Source organism: Epinephelus lanceolatus, chromosome 21 (genome assembly GCF_041903045.1).
Source record: "Epinephelus lanceolatus isolate andai-2023 chromosome 21, ASM4190304v1, whole genome shotgun sequence".
Classification (NCBI taxonomy): domain Eukaryota; kingdom Metazoa; phylum Chordata; class Actinopteri; order Perciformes; family Serranidae; genus Epinephelus; species Epinephelus lanceolatus.
Genome location: NC_135754.1, coordinates 16,481,659 through 16,498,463, shown reverse-complemented (window position 1 = coordinate 16,498,463; position 16,805 = coordinate 16,481,659). Strand labels below are relative to the sequence as shown.

The 16,805-nt window shown below is 39.9% G+C and overlaps 1 protein-coding gene across 1 annotated transcript; it reads left to right on the top strand.

Moving 5' to 3' along the window:
* Window positions 1-5,517: 5,517 nt before the first annotated feature.
* On the top strand, window positions 5,518-13,530 carry kcnj12a (potassium inwardly rectifying channel subfamily J member 12a). The gene is made up of 2 exons (XM_033610862.2): window positions 5,518-5,759; window positions 11,953-13,530. Exon 2 carries the CDS (start codon window positions 12,103-12,105, stop codon window positions 13,402-13,404), a length of 1,302 nt encoding a protein of 433 aa, XP_033466753.1. The 5' UTR covers window positions 5,518-5,759; window positions 11,953-12,102; the 3' UTR covers window positions 13,405-13,530.
* The last annotated feature ends 3,275 nt before the right edge of the window (window positions 13,531-16,805 follow it).

Below are 16,805 nucleotides of genomic sequence, written 5' to 3'. Positions count from 1 at the left end.
GTTACATGCAGGAACTATTTTCTTTCAACCAAACTACACCCGCCAACCGTGTCACCGTGCAGAAGGAAGTGTGCATCTACTCATGGATGAGAGGCCTGTCAGTGACAGTGCAAGATGTAAACATTAATGATGTCTCAGTTGAGCTGTGATATTAACAGGCTCAGTGGTGCTTGATTAGCTATCAAATTAAGATGTACGCTTCTTTCTGCACTGTGATAGGGTTGGCGGGTGTAGTTTGGTAACTGGGTCATAGTTTTTGGCGCTTTGAGCACCACAAATCGAGTATCATCTAGTTCCACTATATTAGAGAGAAGGCAGACATCGGCAACATTCGGCAACATACACCAAAACTATCTAGACTGATAAAGGTAAGAGGAAAAATATGTATTTTTGATTTTAGGGTGAACTGTCCCTTTAATGTTTAGCAACTACATGCTGGTGATAGTGTCAGAAGGTCTGGGTTTAATAGAGGCATGTTTGACAAACAAAGATGCAGCGTGTGCAAAGAAAATCACAAACGAACAAGACCAAAAACTGAAGGGTAAACATCTAATCAATACTTTTAAGATTTATTTTGTGAACACACACCTGTGTGAAAATATATGCAGGATTTGTTTTAAGGCATTTTTCAGTGAGCTCAACCCCACAAACTCTTTATATGCCCTATCAGTCCTCACTTTATGGCTGAACAGTAAAGTATATGAAACTACGGCAGACCATTAACCTGCATCACACTCATGCACGTATGTGGGTTTATATGTAGACATTGTAACAGTGTGTACATTGATTACCTTATAATGTTTGTCTCAAATTATTTCTGATAAACACACCATTTTCCTTTCTTAAATGTGTTCATGAGAACATCATATTCTATGTAAAATCATTTAATGTGGCACTAGTACAGCACTGATATGAAAACAATGAAGAAATGAAGAAACATAAACTTTCATAAAAACAAATTACTCTGGGTAGTTTTTAAGTTTGTGTAAGTTGTTATTTCCACACTGTCCAACAGTGAATCAACCCCCCCAACACGCACACACACTCCACCGCCACACTAAACAACAGCCAGCTGGGCCTAAGAACAAGAAGGCCTTTTCACAACTATTCCAGCTAGTGTGAGTACAGTAATATCACTTTCCTAATCCCTGCTGACAAGAAATGAAGTTGCAAAAATGAAATGAACAGGAATGGCTCCAACGCCTGAAATAGCTGCATCAGACAGGAGTCTCGGAGAATAATGTAATTGGGGTGCTTCGTGACAAGCCGAGCAGGGAGGGAGGGAGGGAGGGAAAGTTCAGAGCTCTTTCCGGGCTTCCACACAATATAGAGACACATTAATGTGGGATAAAATGACTTGTTAAGATGAGAGGTAAAAGACAGAGGAAAGTTCAATGACAGTGTGTAGATGAAGAATCAAAATGAAAGAGGGTAGTTTTCATTTAATAATTACTCCAATACAAATTCATTAACCATTTTTAATAAGGTGTAATAGATGAAGTAGGAGTTTTGTTCATTTTGAAAAGCGACATCCAATCTATTGGGCAAATCTATCACTTTCAAAAACTCCCCAAATTAATCTTTACCTAAATTAGGAAAGTGCACATGCTGATTTAATTTACTTCAAGCATTGCACATTGCAAATACAGCAAATATATATTATATGTATTTCCCTTTGTGCATCAGAATCCTTTAGATGATATTCCTGATTATGATGGAGAGATATCCAGCTGTCAGCAGCAATAACTCAATAGCGCTCCTGTGCAGTGTCTGCCTTAGGCTCGTGTCATTGTAAAAGATGAAATGCCACAATCACTATCACCAGAATGATTGTGAAAAGTTTATTCTTAGGGCCCTTCTGATTAATGCAAATTACACCTTGCTGCATACGACTGGCAGCAGCAAAGAGATCTCGGCTATTTTTTTTTTTCATTTTCTCTGCTCAGCTGCTGTTTAAGACCTCAGTGTGACATTTTCACATTAAATCTGTTTTTTACACGTCCCATATAAATCTGTTTTTGTGATTTTTTTTCAGTATCACCATGGGTAAGTGTTGAACAATTTGCTTTGTGATGTTTTTACACATCAATAAATCAGTTCTTTTTGAGTTTCTTTGTTGATTATTTTAATTATTTTTCCTCACAGGCAGAGAAGTCACAGTACTGCACTACATGGGGGCATTTCAGTTCAAATCCTTAAAATAGCTGGATGTATTACATGTTTAGTGAGTGAAGCCAATCAAGCCCAGCTCCATATATGACAGGGCTCAAAGATAAGGATTGTCCGATTGACCTGGGCAAGGAAAATGGCAAATCAGGCTAGTAAATCTAGCATAACTTGCCTGATCGGACAAGTGGAAAAACAGAATTAAACACATCACTTTCTTTGGAACTAATAAAGGAAGTTGCCAAGGAGTGAGCCAACACACTTCCTTCTCATCTCTGTTGAGAGTCGCATTAGAGGATGTGGGTGAAAATCTCAACTATGTAATGCACAGTTTGCCACGAGTAGAACTAGGTCATATATCAAAGCCTCATCAAGTTTCTGAAAATGTCACAACATGACAATTACATTTATTCTTGGTTGTTATTTGACAGATAGGGGCATGTAAAAGCTGACTTAGAGCAAGTAGATTTCTGACTCTGCTTAACCCACGACCAGGGGGATGAAAAAAACATGAACTCTGAACCCTGTATTATGTCTTGAATGAAGTTTAAAACTCATTTGTGCGTATGCAATGATTCAAAATTTACCCGTTCAAGATTGAAGATTCAGTTCCTATATTATCTCTTTAACTGTTGCTTATCATCTCCATTTTTCCAATGCACTCTTTCTCTGATGAGTCATGTTTACAATGGCCTTGGTACTGCCAAAGCCTTTGGTTGACCGGCCGCCTCCCTCCTTCTTGTCTCTTTCTTTGCTTCATTTCTACCAGTTCTTAGTGGTCTGAAAATAGTAAAAATGCGTTATACCTGTAGCCATGGAAGCGGCAGCGAATCCCACTTAGCCATCTCACTGGGAGGCAAAACCCTCTCATTTAGACACACACATGCAAAGGATATGTGAGCTGCCACCTGTGATTATGGTGCAGTTACATAACAAGGTTTACAGTCTGGATGTGTGAACCTTGTGATCTACTGTTCTCCAGGCTTGCAGTACCACATCGTCAAAGCCTTACATTATGCAGGACCGGGTACAGTACCTGTTGCCGACACAGACCAAGAGGCACTCTAAAAGGACGCTTTGAGCTCCATTAGTTGACGTCCTCTGCCAAACACAATAGCCTGGTGATGATCACACACAGGCTATTGCAAATCACCCTCAGAAGTCTGAAATCAGAGGCTGCGAGGGAGAAAGAATAGGAGCACAGAGAGAGAAAGAGCCAAAAAAAAGAGAGAGAGGGTTCCTGCTCTGATGAATCATTAGTGATAAAGCTGGGGCTGAGCCAGTATGGCTGTATTTAGAAACTTCTCACTCTTTCACCCCCCACCACCCAACCACCCTCCCCTTACTAATTGTCATCTCTTTTAGCATTTGACTGATGACTGGCTCTCTGAAAAGATGTGAGAAAAGGGAAGCAGGCACTCAGCTCTGAGGATAATGTCACACTTTGAAGCTGTCAAGGGTAACGGTGATGTACTCAACAGTGGTGGCGATGCAGAAACGGCTACAGCTTGCTCTCCAAAATAACTGAGGGCAAAAAAAAAAAAAAAAACAGGGACACTGAGGAGTTTTTCAGAGATACATGCACAGTGACACCAGTGACAATAGTCCTGTGTCAACACTGAAAACAACTCATCCTTTGGAGTCAACTGTGTTTTCCTAGAAGACTTCATAAGTAGAGCAGTGTTACGGATTATGATGAAATATGAGAGCTGACTAACGAAGTGATTGGCATACATCAGTTTCAATTCCCCTGACACGGGAGTCCTGGTGTGGCGAGACTGCCATATTGTCCAACACACATGCACACAAGCACACACATACATCCTGGGGTCAAACGTTGTTGATTAGTCTTCAGTGACAAGCGTGAAAGGCATCACTCTGCACCGAGACACAGCACCCAGCAGCATCATGTATTGATACACACTCTGCACTGTCCAGCACCCATAGCATTTTTCATTAAGGTGGCAGGGTATCGCAAGTCAAATAGATACATCAAAGCCCTGTTTCCATGGAGCAGTACGGTATGGTTCAGTTCAGTTCGGTACACTTTTTTTTCTGTTTCCACTGTGAAAAGTTGTGGATGGTACCAATAGAATCGTTCTGTACTGTCCCCATTTTTGGTCACCCCTCTGTTGGGGTACCTAGCACTTAACCCCCAAACTTGCCTGAGAAGGACTACATGCACAAACCTGCTATTTCTAAATATCCAATGGAGAGAGACTATTTTGTCCTGAAAATGTCGGTGTGCAGCCTCGTTCTGTGGACGATAAATGAGGTGCAGACTTCCATCTGTGTCACCGGTGATGAGGAAATACAGTAGGTACTGGACGGAGCAGTGAGTGACAATAACTCCACCCACATTTAAGAGTACTGTTTGTGGTGGAAATGCTAGAGTCTAGGTAACATGCTGAAGGGTTATTTTTGGATCCAAAGGTACCATATCGAAAGTGTTTGGTGGAAACGGGGTCTAAGATTTGTCCCGGTCATGTCTCAGCTGTGCAAAGATTAATATTCTCACCTGATGCTGCAAAGGCCAGATGAATTTGCTCTACTCCAAATGAATAACCTTCCATTAATCAGCTCTTTTCTTTGAAGGTAAATGGTGGGATAACTCATTGTCTTATCTCATTGTAAAAGCAGAACAGATGGACTAAAAAGGCAGCAAACTCTGGGCTGTTCATTTTATGTGGGGAGTCATTGTGAAAGCCTTTTTATCTTCATAATGCTGCTTCCATTTACTTCTGATTAACATCTGATCAAATACAATGGTGGATTGTCTGCCTGTGTTTTCTGAATGATACGTCTGTGCATCAAGTTGCTGTCAACTGGTAGTGCCATGATGTGGGAGGGAGGGAGAGAACAAGAGGAGGGGAGGAGACAAGAGAGAGAGGAGGGAGGCTGCAAATGGCAGCTTCTGTGACACCACTGGAGGGAGGGAGGGAGCGAGAGACAGAGAGGAGAGAGGGAGGAAGAGAGAGGGAGCGAAGAAATAGTCAGAGGGAGAGAGAGGGTGAGAGTGAGAAAGAGAGAGAGAGAGGGAGAGAGCAGCAGTCCAACTAGATCAGATTGCAAAAGATTGATACAGAGAGCTGTTCAGTTAATAAGCAGTAAGGGAGTATGGTACAGTTTTATGGAAAGACCTCATGTTTGTGAAGATGAAGGATGAGCAGAAGACCAGATGAAGAAACTGCCTCAGAAGATGGAGATACAAAAACCTTAAATGTCACTGGGATAATCCTCGTTTAACGTTTCATACCTGTTTTACATATCCGGCACTGACTGAGTAAAAGTGGTCTGGCCCGAGGTTCTGGTGTGATTCAGGCTGGTCAGAACTGTGTGTCATCACTGCTCGCAATTGCACCTAAAAAAAGAGACGGACAAGAGACCAAGGAAGGATGAAGAAATTCAAAGGGGGTCTGTGCTTTGTGCTGAAGATGATGGAGTGTTTTTTTCCAGTATTAGAGTAACACACAAAGAAGGAGCAGCTGCGGTGGCAGATGCAGAGAATGCCTCAGTTTGGTTAACAGGGACACTGGGAGAGAAGATACCACCTTTTACTTCTGCAGCCAGGGTGAGGACAGGTAGAAATAAAGGTAAGAGAAGGACAGAAAACTTCACCTCAAACTTGCAGCCTGCTTGTCACATCAGTGTTTGTCAGATGTCACTGGTCTGTGGTGTTATAAAAGTAGCACTGGAAGGCAGTGTGCACTTTCAAGCAGTACCTTGGAGCACATCCACAGTCACCCCATTAAAATAAGACATTGAATGCAATTGATTCATAAATAAAATAGGTGTTAAAGTCATTTTGAATATAACACTGATTGCAAACAAATTTATATATGATGACTTTTTAGTTAATCTTCTTGTCCAAACACACATTGTCCCCTAAAACTGTGAGATTCCACAACTATCCATATGATGAGAATGCAAACACCACAAAAAAGGTAAAAGTCATTGCTGCAGTCTCACTGTTTCATTTTAAATCAAATGAGCTGTAATACAGAGCCATAACAGTAAATGATGTGTACAGCTCCACAGTATATAACTTAACTTCAGCAGAAGCTGTTCTGTATAATGCAGAATAACCCAGTACTTTAATTTATGTTGGCTTCTTCACCTCTCATGCTTCAGTCTTTGGCTCAGATTTTGAAATGCCCAAGAAGGCCATGTCTGTCGATATCAGGCTGTGACATCAACAGGCTCCCAGTTCCCAAAGGGTCAAAACAAGCATATAAACAAAAAACAAATCCTGAAATTAAACTAAAAGGCAAACCAAGATCACAATTTTTGATTGTTAACAGCCAATGAAGTTTGAGTCTACAATAATGTGGGATTCATCTGTGCATTGTCTCGATCCTTATCAGAGCTTGCTCACTAAGACAGGAGAGGAAGAGCAGAAGCAGGGCATATAAATGCATTACACTGCATGAAAATAGTCCTGCTGAAATGATCAAATAATCAATGATTGAGTCCACAGAAAAAATAATTGGCATAAATGACAAGACAATTTATGACAGATTAATAATCAAAGTACTTTTAAGTAATAATAAAAAAAAGGAGAGTTGCTGTTTCTTTTATGTCTCTGATCATTGTAAACTGAATAGATTTTTTTGACCACGAATCAGACAAAAAAGGCAATTTTAGGATATCGCCGTCAAATCTGGTGAACTGTGATAACGTTTTTGTGATTAATTTTTAGATTTGATGGATCAAATGTTGATGGAAATGAAATTAATTTGCTTAGAAAAACATTCAAAAGACTATAATCATAATTAGTTTTAGATCTTGATCATGTGACCGGTAGAACCACAAATTCCTTCAATGTAAACACACTAATTCTGCATTACATCTTTCAACTTCGACAAACAACTTAATAACAAATGCACTAGTTACCACTTCATTATGTTTTAGGCACCTAGTTTCCTGGGAATGAGATATCACATAACTAACCATAGCATGTACTTTAGCATCAAATCACTGGAGGACAGATATGGGCATTTACTGATGGATAAATGTGATGCTTCAGGTTCTGTACTTTTCTATCAGTGTATAAAGAAACCACTGATGTGAGGCTACAAAAGAGACAGAGGATGAAGAGAACGACGATTATGCAGCGTTGCCTGACAGTTCAATGACCTCATCCTGCTTTTCATCTCAGTTTAGCTCAGTTTGATTCACTTTTATTATTCAAAAGGGATATTTAGCATGCAGTATGACACTGAAAACATAAAATATAACACTGCCCCAAAAACGGTACAATATCATATCAAACACATGACCCAAGCTACAGCTTATGCATCTCCTTGTATGACATAATGTATGTGTTAACTAGCAGTACTGTATTAAAAGTGGTATATCTAAGCTTGTGTGCCCTAACCAACAGGTGTCACTTAAAATTGGAGATTACAGAGTTCAGGTTTAATATGGGTGATTCAGCCTTAGTGAATGGGCACAAGTAATTAAAAAACTGCACACATAAAGATCAAAAAAGCCCAGAGAGAAGCTCACATGTGGGAATGATCAATCAATGGGAACCAGGTGTTTGAACGGTGGAAAAGCTACAGGTGCAGCTAGCAAAAAAACCTACAGATTTCTGTTCTACTTGCATATAATATACCAGCTGTCATAACAATGTAGACCTCTCTGTACCACTTCTCTCAACAACCACCTGAAATGGCATCTCAGCATATGGGATGGCCTACATACCGAGTCTAACAGCTTCCAGCAATGGTTACTCTCTGGTTCTAACTTATACTGGCTTTGACTGTTGTCTAGCAGTTCATCCATGAACAGCCTTCCAAATGGCAAAGTGCCTCCAATCATTGCATTAGATTTCAAGACAACATAAAAAGATGTAAGCTAGTTTGTATAACATACTGTCAATCAGACAACATCTCTGCATGGTAAAGTGGTGTTACTTTCTATAGGAAAATACCTGTGGGTTACTTGAGACACGATGAGTTCCGCGTGGTGAGCTATAGGAAAATACAATGACACCTGAGCCTCGGCTCTTCCTTCACAATGGCCTTGGGAGGTGGGCCGGGATCGTAGTGGTTGAGCTCAGTTTCCTGCATGCTTGTCTTGAGATGAAGTACCCTCTCCCACTACACCTCATTGTCCCTCCCAATCCCTTCTATTATTTTGCACATCCAATTATTCATTCTATTCAGCCTAATCAGCTGCAAGCTTATCGTCTCCCCTAGTCACTCCTCTCAAATCCCCAAGAACACACACACAGCAGACAAGGTCACAAAAGGTTATTCATAAAATTACTGGCTTAGTGGAAATCACTTTCCGTGTCCTGCCTTATGAATCAAAGATGCATGCATTATAAACCCAAAGTATTTTAACTGCAAGCGAGGTAGCAGTATGAATACACCAAAACACTACTGAGGGCCTCCCTCTGAACTGTCCTTTCACGCAGCTTACAGGACAAGACTTGCATGGTAGTTCGGTATTAAAGGCGCAATCTGTGATCCCAAAATAAACAAGAAGTTTAAACCAACACCACCACGATTCCCCGAAACCCAGAATGAAGCCTGCTATCACTTCTACACTGACTGACATGTCTCTTACTGCAAGGACTAGATAACAACTATATATACAGACCTTTAACATCAGCAGTGAGCCTATATGTAGTTGCTGTCTTTTGTTTGTTTCTGTGTTTAATAAAATAAAATAATTTGTGGGTAATAGCAGGTTCTAAGTCTATACCATTACAGGTTCATAAAAACAGCACGGAAGCAAAATAAAAAGCAGTAAAAAATGCTTATATTTAATCTATATAACCAGCTTTTTAATTACACGTGAGTATGCTCTATTTGTAATGGCCAAAGAACTGCTGATTGCCTCTTTAAATTCTAGTTCATTTGAATTAAGGCATTAAAATTCATAGCTATTCAGCTGTAACCAGCAGTTGCTTAATCTAATGTCAAACTTTATGGCATGGTAAAGACTCCAAATCAAAGAGCTAGTGAAAAAAATAATCTTTAAGCACCATGTACACTCACAACCTTATGCACAACCACTCAGGGGGACAATCTGATCTAAAGAGCTTTCAGTGTAGCTACAGCAAAGGCTTTCTGCATGGGTTGAGACTCTAAGGCACTTATCTAATGACTCCAAGGACGCAGGGAGGGTTTTTACTTTCATTTGACCAATTTACTGGACACCTGACACTGTACAGCAACTGTATGATACGAGAGACTGCGCACCATGTAGGGCTGCTCAGGTCATGCGTGTAATGTTGAGACCAAGATGTATAACGTGAAATGCTGAGACGATGTTCAAGCTCAAGATTTATCTCAATTATATAATGCAGTCAGTGTGGTTACTATGCCATACTGCCAAGCCCAACTGCCGCTAACATGGGTGAGCCAAGAAGCACAAACATGCCTAAATTAAATTGTCTGTGTAAAAGTCAAGCGCTAGATACAATTAGAAAGGATGAGACAACCCAGTTTGGTTGTTAATTTACAGATTCACATATTTGAGATGAGTGGTAGGATTACTATTTTTAGCATCAACAGCTGTGCTCTTTGGGGAATGTTGTGTGATATTGTCAAAAGGAAAAAAAGAGCCTTTGGAAGTATAAAAATAGAACATAACATTTTAGCTACAGTATGTTTTCCCTATACAGGTATGTGTTTGACCCCTAAGGGACAATTTTAAGACTGTGCATGAGGTAATCTGGCTCCAGATCGGGAGAACTTCCACCTGAAAGAGTGTGATTGAGGATGGAATGAGTGTGAGTGTGTGGCAGACAGCAGGGCACCAGGGATTTGGGAACGCACATGAGTGAACTGTCAAGTCTTCAGGGGCCAAATCGGGCCAGCAGTCACAGAATGGATGTGGCCAGGCGATAAAAGCTGTCTGCACCCAGAGGGGCCTCAGTCCACCCCCCATGGGAAAAACTCCTTGACCCTGAGGCTCAACATCCAGCGCAGTGTCCAGGTTATCTGCTGCCTGACCAAGACAGTGATTTGACAACCTTACTGACATACTGCAGATGAATTACATTACGACCTAACATTCTGACACATACATTAACACACGTACATTATCAAGTGTGGTGTATGTGTAAAATCTTGTACTATTCTTGTAAGCTACAGTTGCAGTATGTAATTACAATTTATATAATACAGGGCATTGCACAGGGGAGAAATCTACCTATCTACTTGTATGGAGCACCATGGGAAGGTGCTATAAATTAACTGCATCCTCACAACATGATTAATAACACTGCAAATTGTACAGAATGGGGCCAAAAAAATAGTCCTTCACCCTCCATCCCTGTATGCAGCATCTGAAATTGCATATCCATGGAATCAGTGGCACACATAAAATTCCCCTCGGAGTATGTTTAGATACACACACACACAACCTTCTCTTCTTCCTAAAAAAGTATTGTAGTAAAAGTACGATGGCAAACTTGAAAGAAAGAGAAGAGCGCAGATTGTTTGTTGGATGTGTGATGACTGCATGGCATACTGCTGAAAAACAAAAAATACAACCAAGATGTGCTGAAAACTCACATGTGTTGGCCTTCCCTAACACTGGTAGGCCTAAAATGTAACAGACTTCCTCAACACCTAACCAGATATTAGTAGCAGCTCGCATGGTGGTCAATTCCTTCATTACAGAATAATAAACATTTGGTAGGTGATGACTTCGTTTGTCTCCACTGCCAACTTTCTTTATAATTTGAAAAGAGAAAAGCACAGGAAATGCCATGTGACAGAAGTGGATCTGCTGTGAGGCCAGCTCTTCACTTACCCAGCCGACATCAAAAGACATGAGGACCCTTCAGTGAGGGCCAATTGGATTTTGAGTCGTGATGTTTAAAGAGAGCGAGATGCCGAGGAGAAGGAGAGTGAACTGAAGTAACCAGTATTACAAATAACACTACGTACCTCATAATGGGAGATAGGACTGGGGGAATGTCGTCAAACATAACAATGTTTAACATTTTGTAAACCTTTTTTACACAATTATTATCATCGCTATTGTTTTCTATTATATTCGTTATCAGAGTTTGCAGGAGGACAAACTTATCAGGAGCTGTTCTCCGGTAGACTGACTGTTACTGCATTAGTTCATGGGAAACCTTACAGTTATATAACAAAATATTGAAGATATACTATGAAGGATTTTCCTGAAAACTGATGTACAAACCCATACAAAAGCAATCCCTCTCAATCATCACTTATAACCCACTAGAGACGCTCCCTTTTCCTTGGACACAATGTGCACTTGAGGTCGGGTCTTTATAAAAAGGTAGCGACCAGGTGCCAGACCATAGTCAGTACGCAAAATTGTGGACAAAATGCCAAGTGGACAAAGCTGGGGTTCGCTTCCACTTCCAACACTACCTGACAATTCCTGCATAGTATACCTCAAATATAGTAAAATAACCAGTCTATATCAAAAATCAAAATCTAGCTAATTTGATGCAGGTTTGTCCAGAATATATGATAACAAAAGAACATTTATTTTTATTCTAATAAGTGGAACACATAAAAAACTGTACATGATTATAGCGAATTTGTCATTTGGACATTAACAGATAGACAGCTCAGCTCACCTGTTAATATCAATGGCTTTCTTTTGGGCCAGAAGCAAAACTATTTGAGTATTCTGTATGTTTACAATGTTTTTGTCATTCAGTCACTAAAAGCTTTCATGGTTGGTTCTTTGGTGATGTTTTATACACAGGTATGATGTGATTTGACCAATATGTCACAGAAAGACGCTCACATTGTTCTCCTCTCCTGATATTTTCTGCAGGGATTGGATTAAAGCACAAGGCTCCCACCCAGCTCCCTGTCTATGACTCACTAAAATGCAGCTTAGCCAGTGATCAAGCTGTGAGGGGCCTCGATCACTCTGGGCCTGCCCTTCTGCACTGACCCTGCAGCTGGAGGCGCCGCCGGGAGCATGAGTGTGGGAAGGATCAACCGCTACAGCATTGTGTCATCTGAGGAAGAGGGCCTCCGCCTCACTACCATGCATGGCATGAACGGCTTTGGCAATGGCAAGATCCACACACGCCGCAAGTGCCGCAACCGCTTTGTCAAAAAGAATGGCCAGTGCAATGTGCAGTTTGCCAATATGGAAGAGAAGTCGCAGCGCTACATGGCAGACATCTTCACCACATGTGTCGATATTCGCTGGCGATGGATGCTGGTAGTCTTCACTCTTGTGTTTGTTGTCTCCTGGCTGGCCTTTGGCTTAGCCTTTTGGGTCATTGCTTTGCTGCATGGAGATCTGGATAACCCTGCCGGAGATGACAACTTCACTCCATGTGTCCTACAAGTCAATGGATTTGTGGCTGCCTTTCTGTTCTCTATTGAAACACAGTCTACCATAGGCTATGGCTATCGCTGTGTGACTGAAGAGTGCCCAGTGGCTGTCTTCATGGTGGTCTTCCAGTCCATAGTGGGCTGCATCATTGACTGCTTTATGATTGGCGCCATCATGGCCAAGATGGCGAGGCCTAAGAAGCGAGCACAAACACTGTTGTTTAGCCACAATGCTGTCATTGCCATGCGGGATGGAAAGCTGTGCCTCATGTGGAGAGTAGGGAACCTTCGCAAGAGCCACATTGTAGAGGCCCATGTCAGGGCGCAGCTCATCAAACCTCGGATCACTGACGAGGGGGAATATATTCCTCTAGACCAGATAGATATTAATGTGGGTTTTGATAAAGGTCTGGACAGGATTTTCTTGGTATCACCCATCACTATTCTCCATGAGATCGATGAGGAGAGCCCCCTTTTTGGGATCAGCAAACAGGACTTGGAGACAGCAGACTTCGAGATTGTCGTCATCTTGGAGGGAATGGTTGAAGCGACCGCCATGACCACACAGGCTCGCAGCTCCTACTTGGCCTCTGAGGTCCTATGGGGTCACCGTTTCGAGCCAGTCTTGTTCGAGGAGAAGAACCTGTACAAGGTGGATTACTCTCACTTTCACAAAACCTACGAGGTGCCGTCCACCCCCCGCTGCAGTGCCAAGGACATGGTGGAGAACAAGTTTTTAGTCCCTAGCTCTAACTCCTTCTGCTATGAAAATGAGCTGGCCTTCCTAAGCCGTGATGATGAGGAGGAGGATGTAGGTGGTGGGAGCAGGGCACTGGCAAACCTCAGTCCAGACCGGAACAGCCGACATGAGTTTGAACGCTTACAGGCCACCAGGGCACTGGATCAAAGGTCATATCGTAGAGAGTCGGAAATATGACCTCTACCCACTGACCCTGGGTCAACTTTCAATAACTTTATCCAAGGGTAAAAATGCAGAACAATGCAAAGTGCCATAGGAAAAGCTGACTACTGTGAAAGATGGGGAAAGAAATATGTCAACAGTAAAAAGGGACTTAACTGGAAGGAATGGGGAAAAGCAGTACATAGCTTAGAAAATTGTGGTAAGGAATGTCTACAATCAAGGAAAAGGCTAGGGAAAGACCTTCTTCCTTAATGGAAACTTGAATCTTTTTTCACATGGTCATTTTGAGTTAAGAGTGTTCAATGATAGTGCATCAAAACCTATTATGACAGAACCTTATAATCAAATCTTAGGTGTAAATACATTGCTTAGGTAAGTTATGTTTTGTGTGCAGTATCAGTTTCCAAAAACCCCTCTAAAGAATAGGAGTTGCTATTTCAACTTGCTCTTGGGCACAAATAATAGTGTTACAAGGCTTCTGTTAAGCTCCCCTCGCATTGCTGTAATCTGCTGGACTTGCGTTCAGTGACACATTGAAAATTCGTGCACTGCAGCATTCAGATGCAATGAGCCGTGATGAAACATCTGACCGTGAGCCACTGAGAACAACATAATTCAACACCTTCATTTTAGATCCGAAAATCTACCAGTGTAGGGAGAGTAGGCAAAATTGATTGCACTATGAAGCACATAAGGGAATCTGTTGAAAAGAAATTAAATTTTAAAGAGAAAGGCTCTATTTATAATCTCTTAATGCCTCATATTTTAATCTTATCTTAAAACAGACATCTCACAAGCCACCAACGCCATGATTTGGCTGCACTGGCCTACCCATATCAAGTCATGTACAATCGATAAGTAATCAGGTAAAACAAAAGCACAAATGGTGCACACCCGTCTTAAGTACACATTTTGTAGTTTCAAAAGATGTATTTTTTTGCAAGATACAGGTTGCAATATCCAAGTTTGTATTGATGAAATTAACCAAATATCAGCAATTTGTAATCCAACAAATAACTGCACCTTAAAGCTTACTTTTAATTTCACAACTTGAAGAATGATCTAATAAACTAAGCTGAACTAAAAACTGTATGCTGGTAGTCACTACCACGTTTTCTTTCATTCTGTACAGGCAGTAACAAACTGGCATTAATTGATCACATTTGTTTTTGTCCTCTTTAAAAATTAATCTATGCATATTGTTAATAGTATGAGGGGACAGAAATCCTATTGAGTTCTGTGTGAGATAAAGTTATGTTATGACCTAATGCTTTTAGCCTGAAATAAAATACATAAACTCAATTTCTAAGAGTAGCTGTAATGTTTATCAAATCTATTTGATGAGAGTTAAATTAAATTGATAGTCAAAATTTAACACACCACTAAAACCAATAAAATGCACACAGGATGAATGCAAGAATGAGAATTATTTCTGACCATCCAACAGCTACACGAAGCATCATAAGGGCAAATGTGTCTACAACACTTTGCATTATGCTAATAAGGTTAGAATAGTCCAAACATATTATTCAACTTTCATTAGCTGGCCCTACATTTCTATTCATTTTAAATCAGCAGTGGGTAAATTTAACTGCTCTTTATATTATTAATAACAGAGTCAGCATCAAACATCAAATTTTACCTGGGTTTAAGACCAATGAAAAAATATAATTTCATTTCTATATGATAAATGTATTCTCTTACGAATAAAATGAATGTGTGTAAGACTAATTTTGGCTAAAAACCTGCTAAACATGACGAGCAACAGTAAAACAAAGAGAAAACAGCTTCTTCCGTCACCCCTCATATTGATTCCTTGGCATTTACAAACAGCTGTAAACAAGTGTAGACAGCTAGATGCATTATAGCAATTTGCTACAATGAGTTAAGACACTGGACTAAGGTCCCAGTAGAAGCAATAAAAACTGAAGCACACCTTTCCTAATTCATTTTAGTAAACATAATCCTATTGATTCTCTTGTAATGCACTGAACAGGTATATTTATAACTCTTGATTCACAGATAACAAGTGAAAGGCACAGTGTGAGGAGAATGACCCTGCAGTCTTTAGTTTTCATTGTACTTGTATGCATATGATTTCTCAGATTTGATACCAAAGTAATGAGTGTAGCTCAGACTAAGTTTTAAAGTGACTGTTCCCAAGGTAATCTTCCAAAAACAGTTTGGACTGATCTCAAAAAATGGATAGTCATACTCCAAAAAGGTGTTTGAGTCTCCAGTTCACAAATGGTCTCTTTACAGATTTCAATCATTACTAAAATTATGCCATAACTGAAAGCAAATCCTTGTTCAATAAAAAGTTAAAACCAAATCAACTTGACATTTAAGTTGTAGTTATAGATTCAATCATTTGCTATCACTATATAAAGTAGTTTAAGAAACACAATTATAATGCATGACAACTTTTTTCTTTGGCATGGACAATAGCATTTAAAAATGATCCCTTATTCTAGATTCTTAGTGAGAGTTTATCATTCAAACCTCAACATGTTTATGTTGTGTCACAAAATACTGTTTATCAAGTCCAGTTTATCCATTACCTCACTAAAATGTGGATGTCATGTCCCTGTTGAAAAATTTTAGTTAACTTTCACACATAAAAAATTACGAATGCGTTAAAGGAAACCTAAAGGATAAAAACGACAACATGAAAACACAAAGGAGAACCATAAAATGGTTGTTATGTTGGTCACAATGACTAATATTTTCCTTATAGTCATTCAAGTCTAGCGGTATTCTTGACTCTATGATATTTCTTGGTTATATGTTGCTTTTTTAGAAAATTGTGGGATGTAGTAAAATAAAAGGAGCATTTTTTTGGCTAATAAGTGAAGCGTTCTTTACCCAACCCCAAACATGTATTATGCGCATTGCCTTCTGGGAAGGTTCTATACACTGATGTGTGAAGCCTGCCTCTGCACCTACTAAGTTGTATAAAGAAAAAAAGTGAAGCATTTCTACTGAATAATTTTTTCATAGATTGTTTTAGCTTTGATGTTGCCCACCTGAGCCCTTAAAAAAGAAATACACGCAAATGTTTTAGCTAAGTGTAAAGGTTTATAGTGTAAAAAGCATAGTAACATAAAAATTATAATAGGGAGCAGCCAGGCTGAACAAACCTGCTTATTTTTATACAAAGTTCCTTTTTGATAGAATACAGTAATCAATATTTATCTGTTTTTATCAGAGTACTACAATGAAATCACTATTGAGAGGCAAAAATATGATTCTTGTCTCACTTTACAATGATTTAATTTCTGTTGTTTTATTCAGCACAGATGCTCATGATTAAACTGGTATTTCTCTTAAAGGGATGATTGGAAAAACCTTTGACCTCTGTAGAAGTCTTCCTATGTCCAGCAAAATGTCTACTGGGCTTTTGATTTTAATTCAAA

Coding starts and splice junctions, on each gene's coding strand:
- kcnj12a (XM_033610862.2), top strand. CDS start 12,103: ATGAGTGTGGGAAGGATCAACCGCTACAGCATTGTGTCATCTGAGGAA.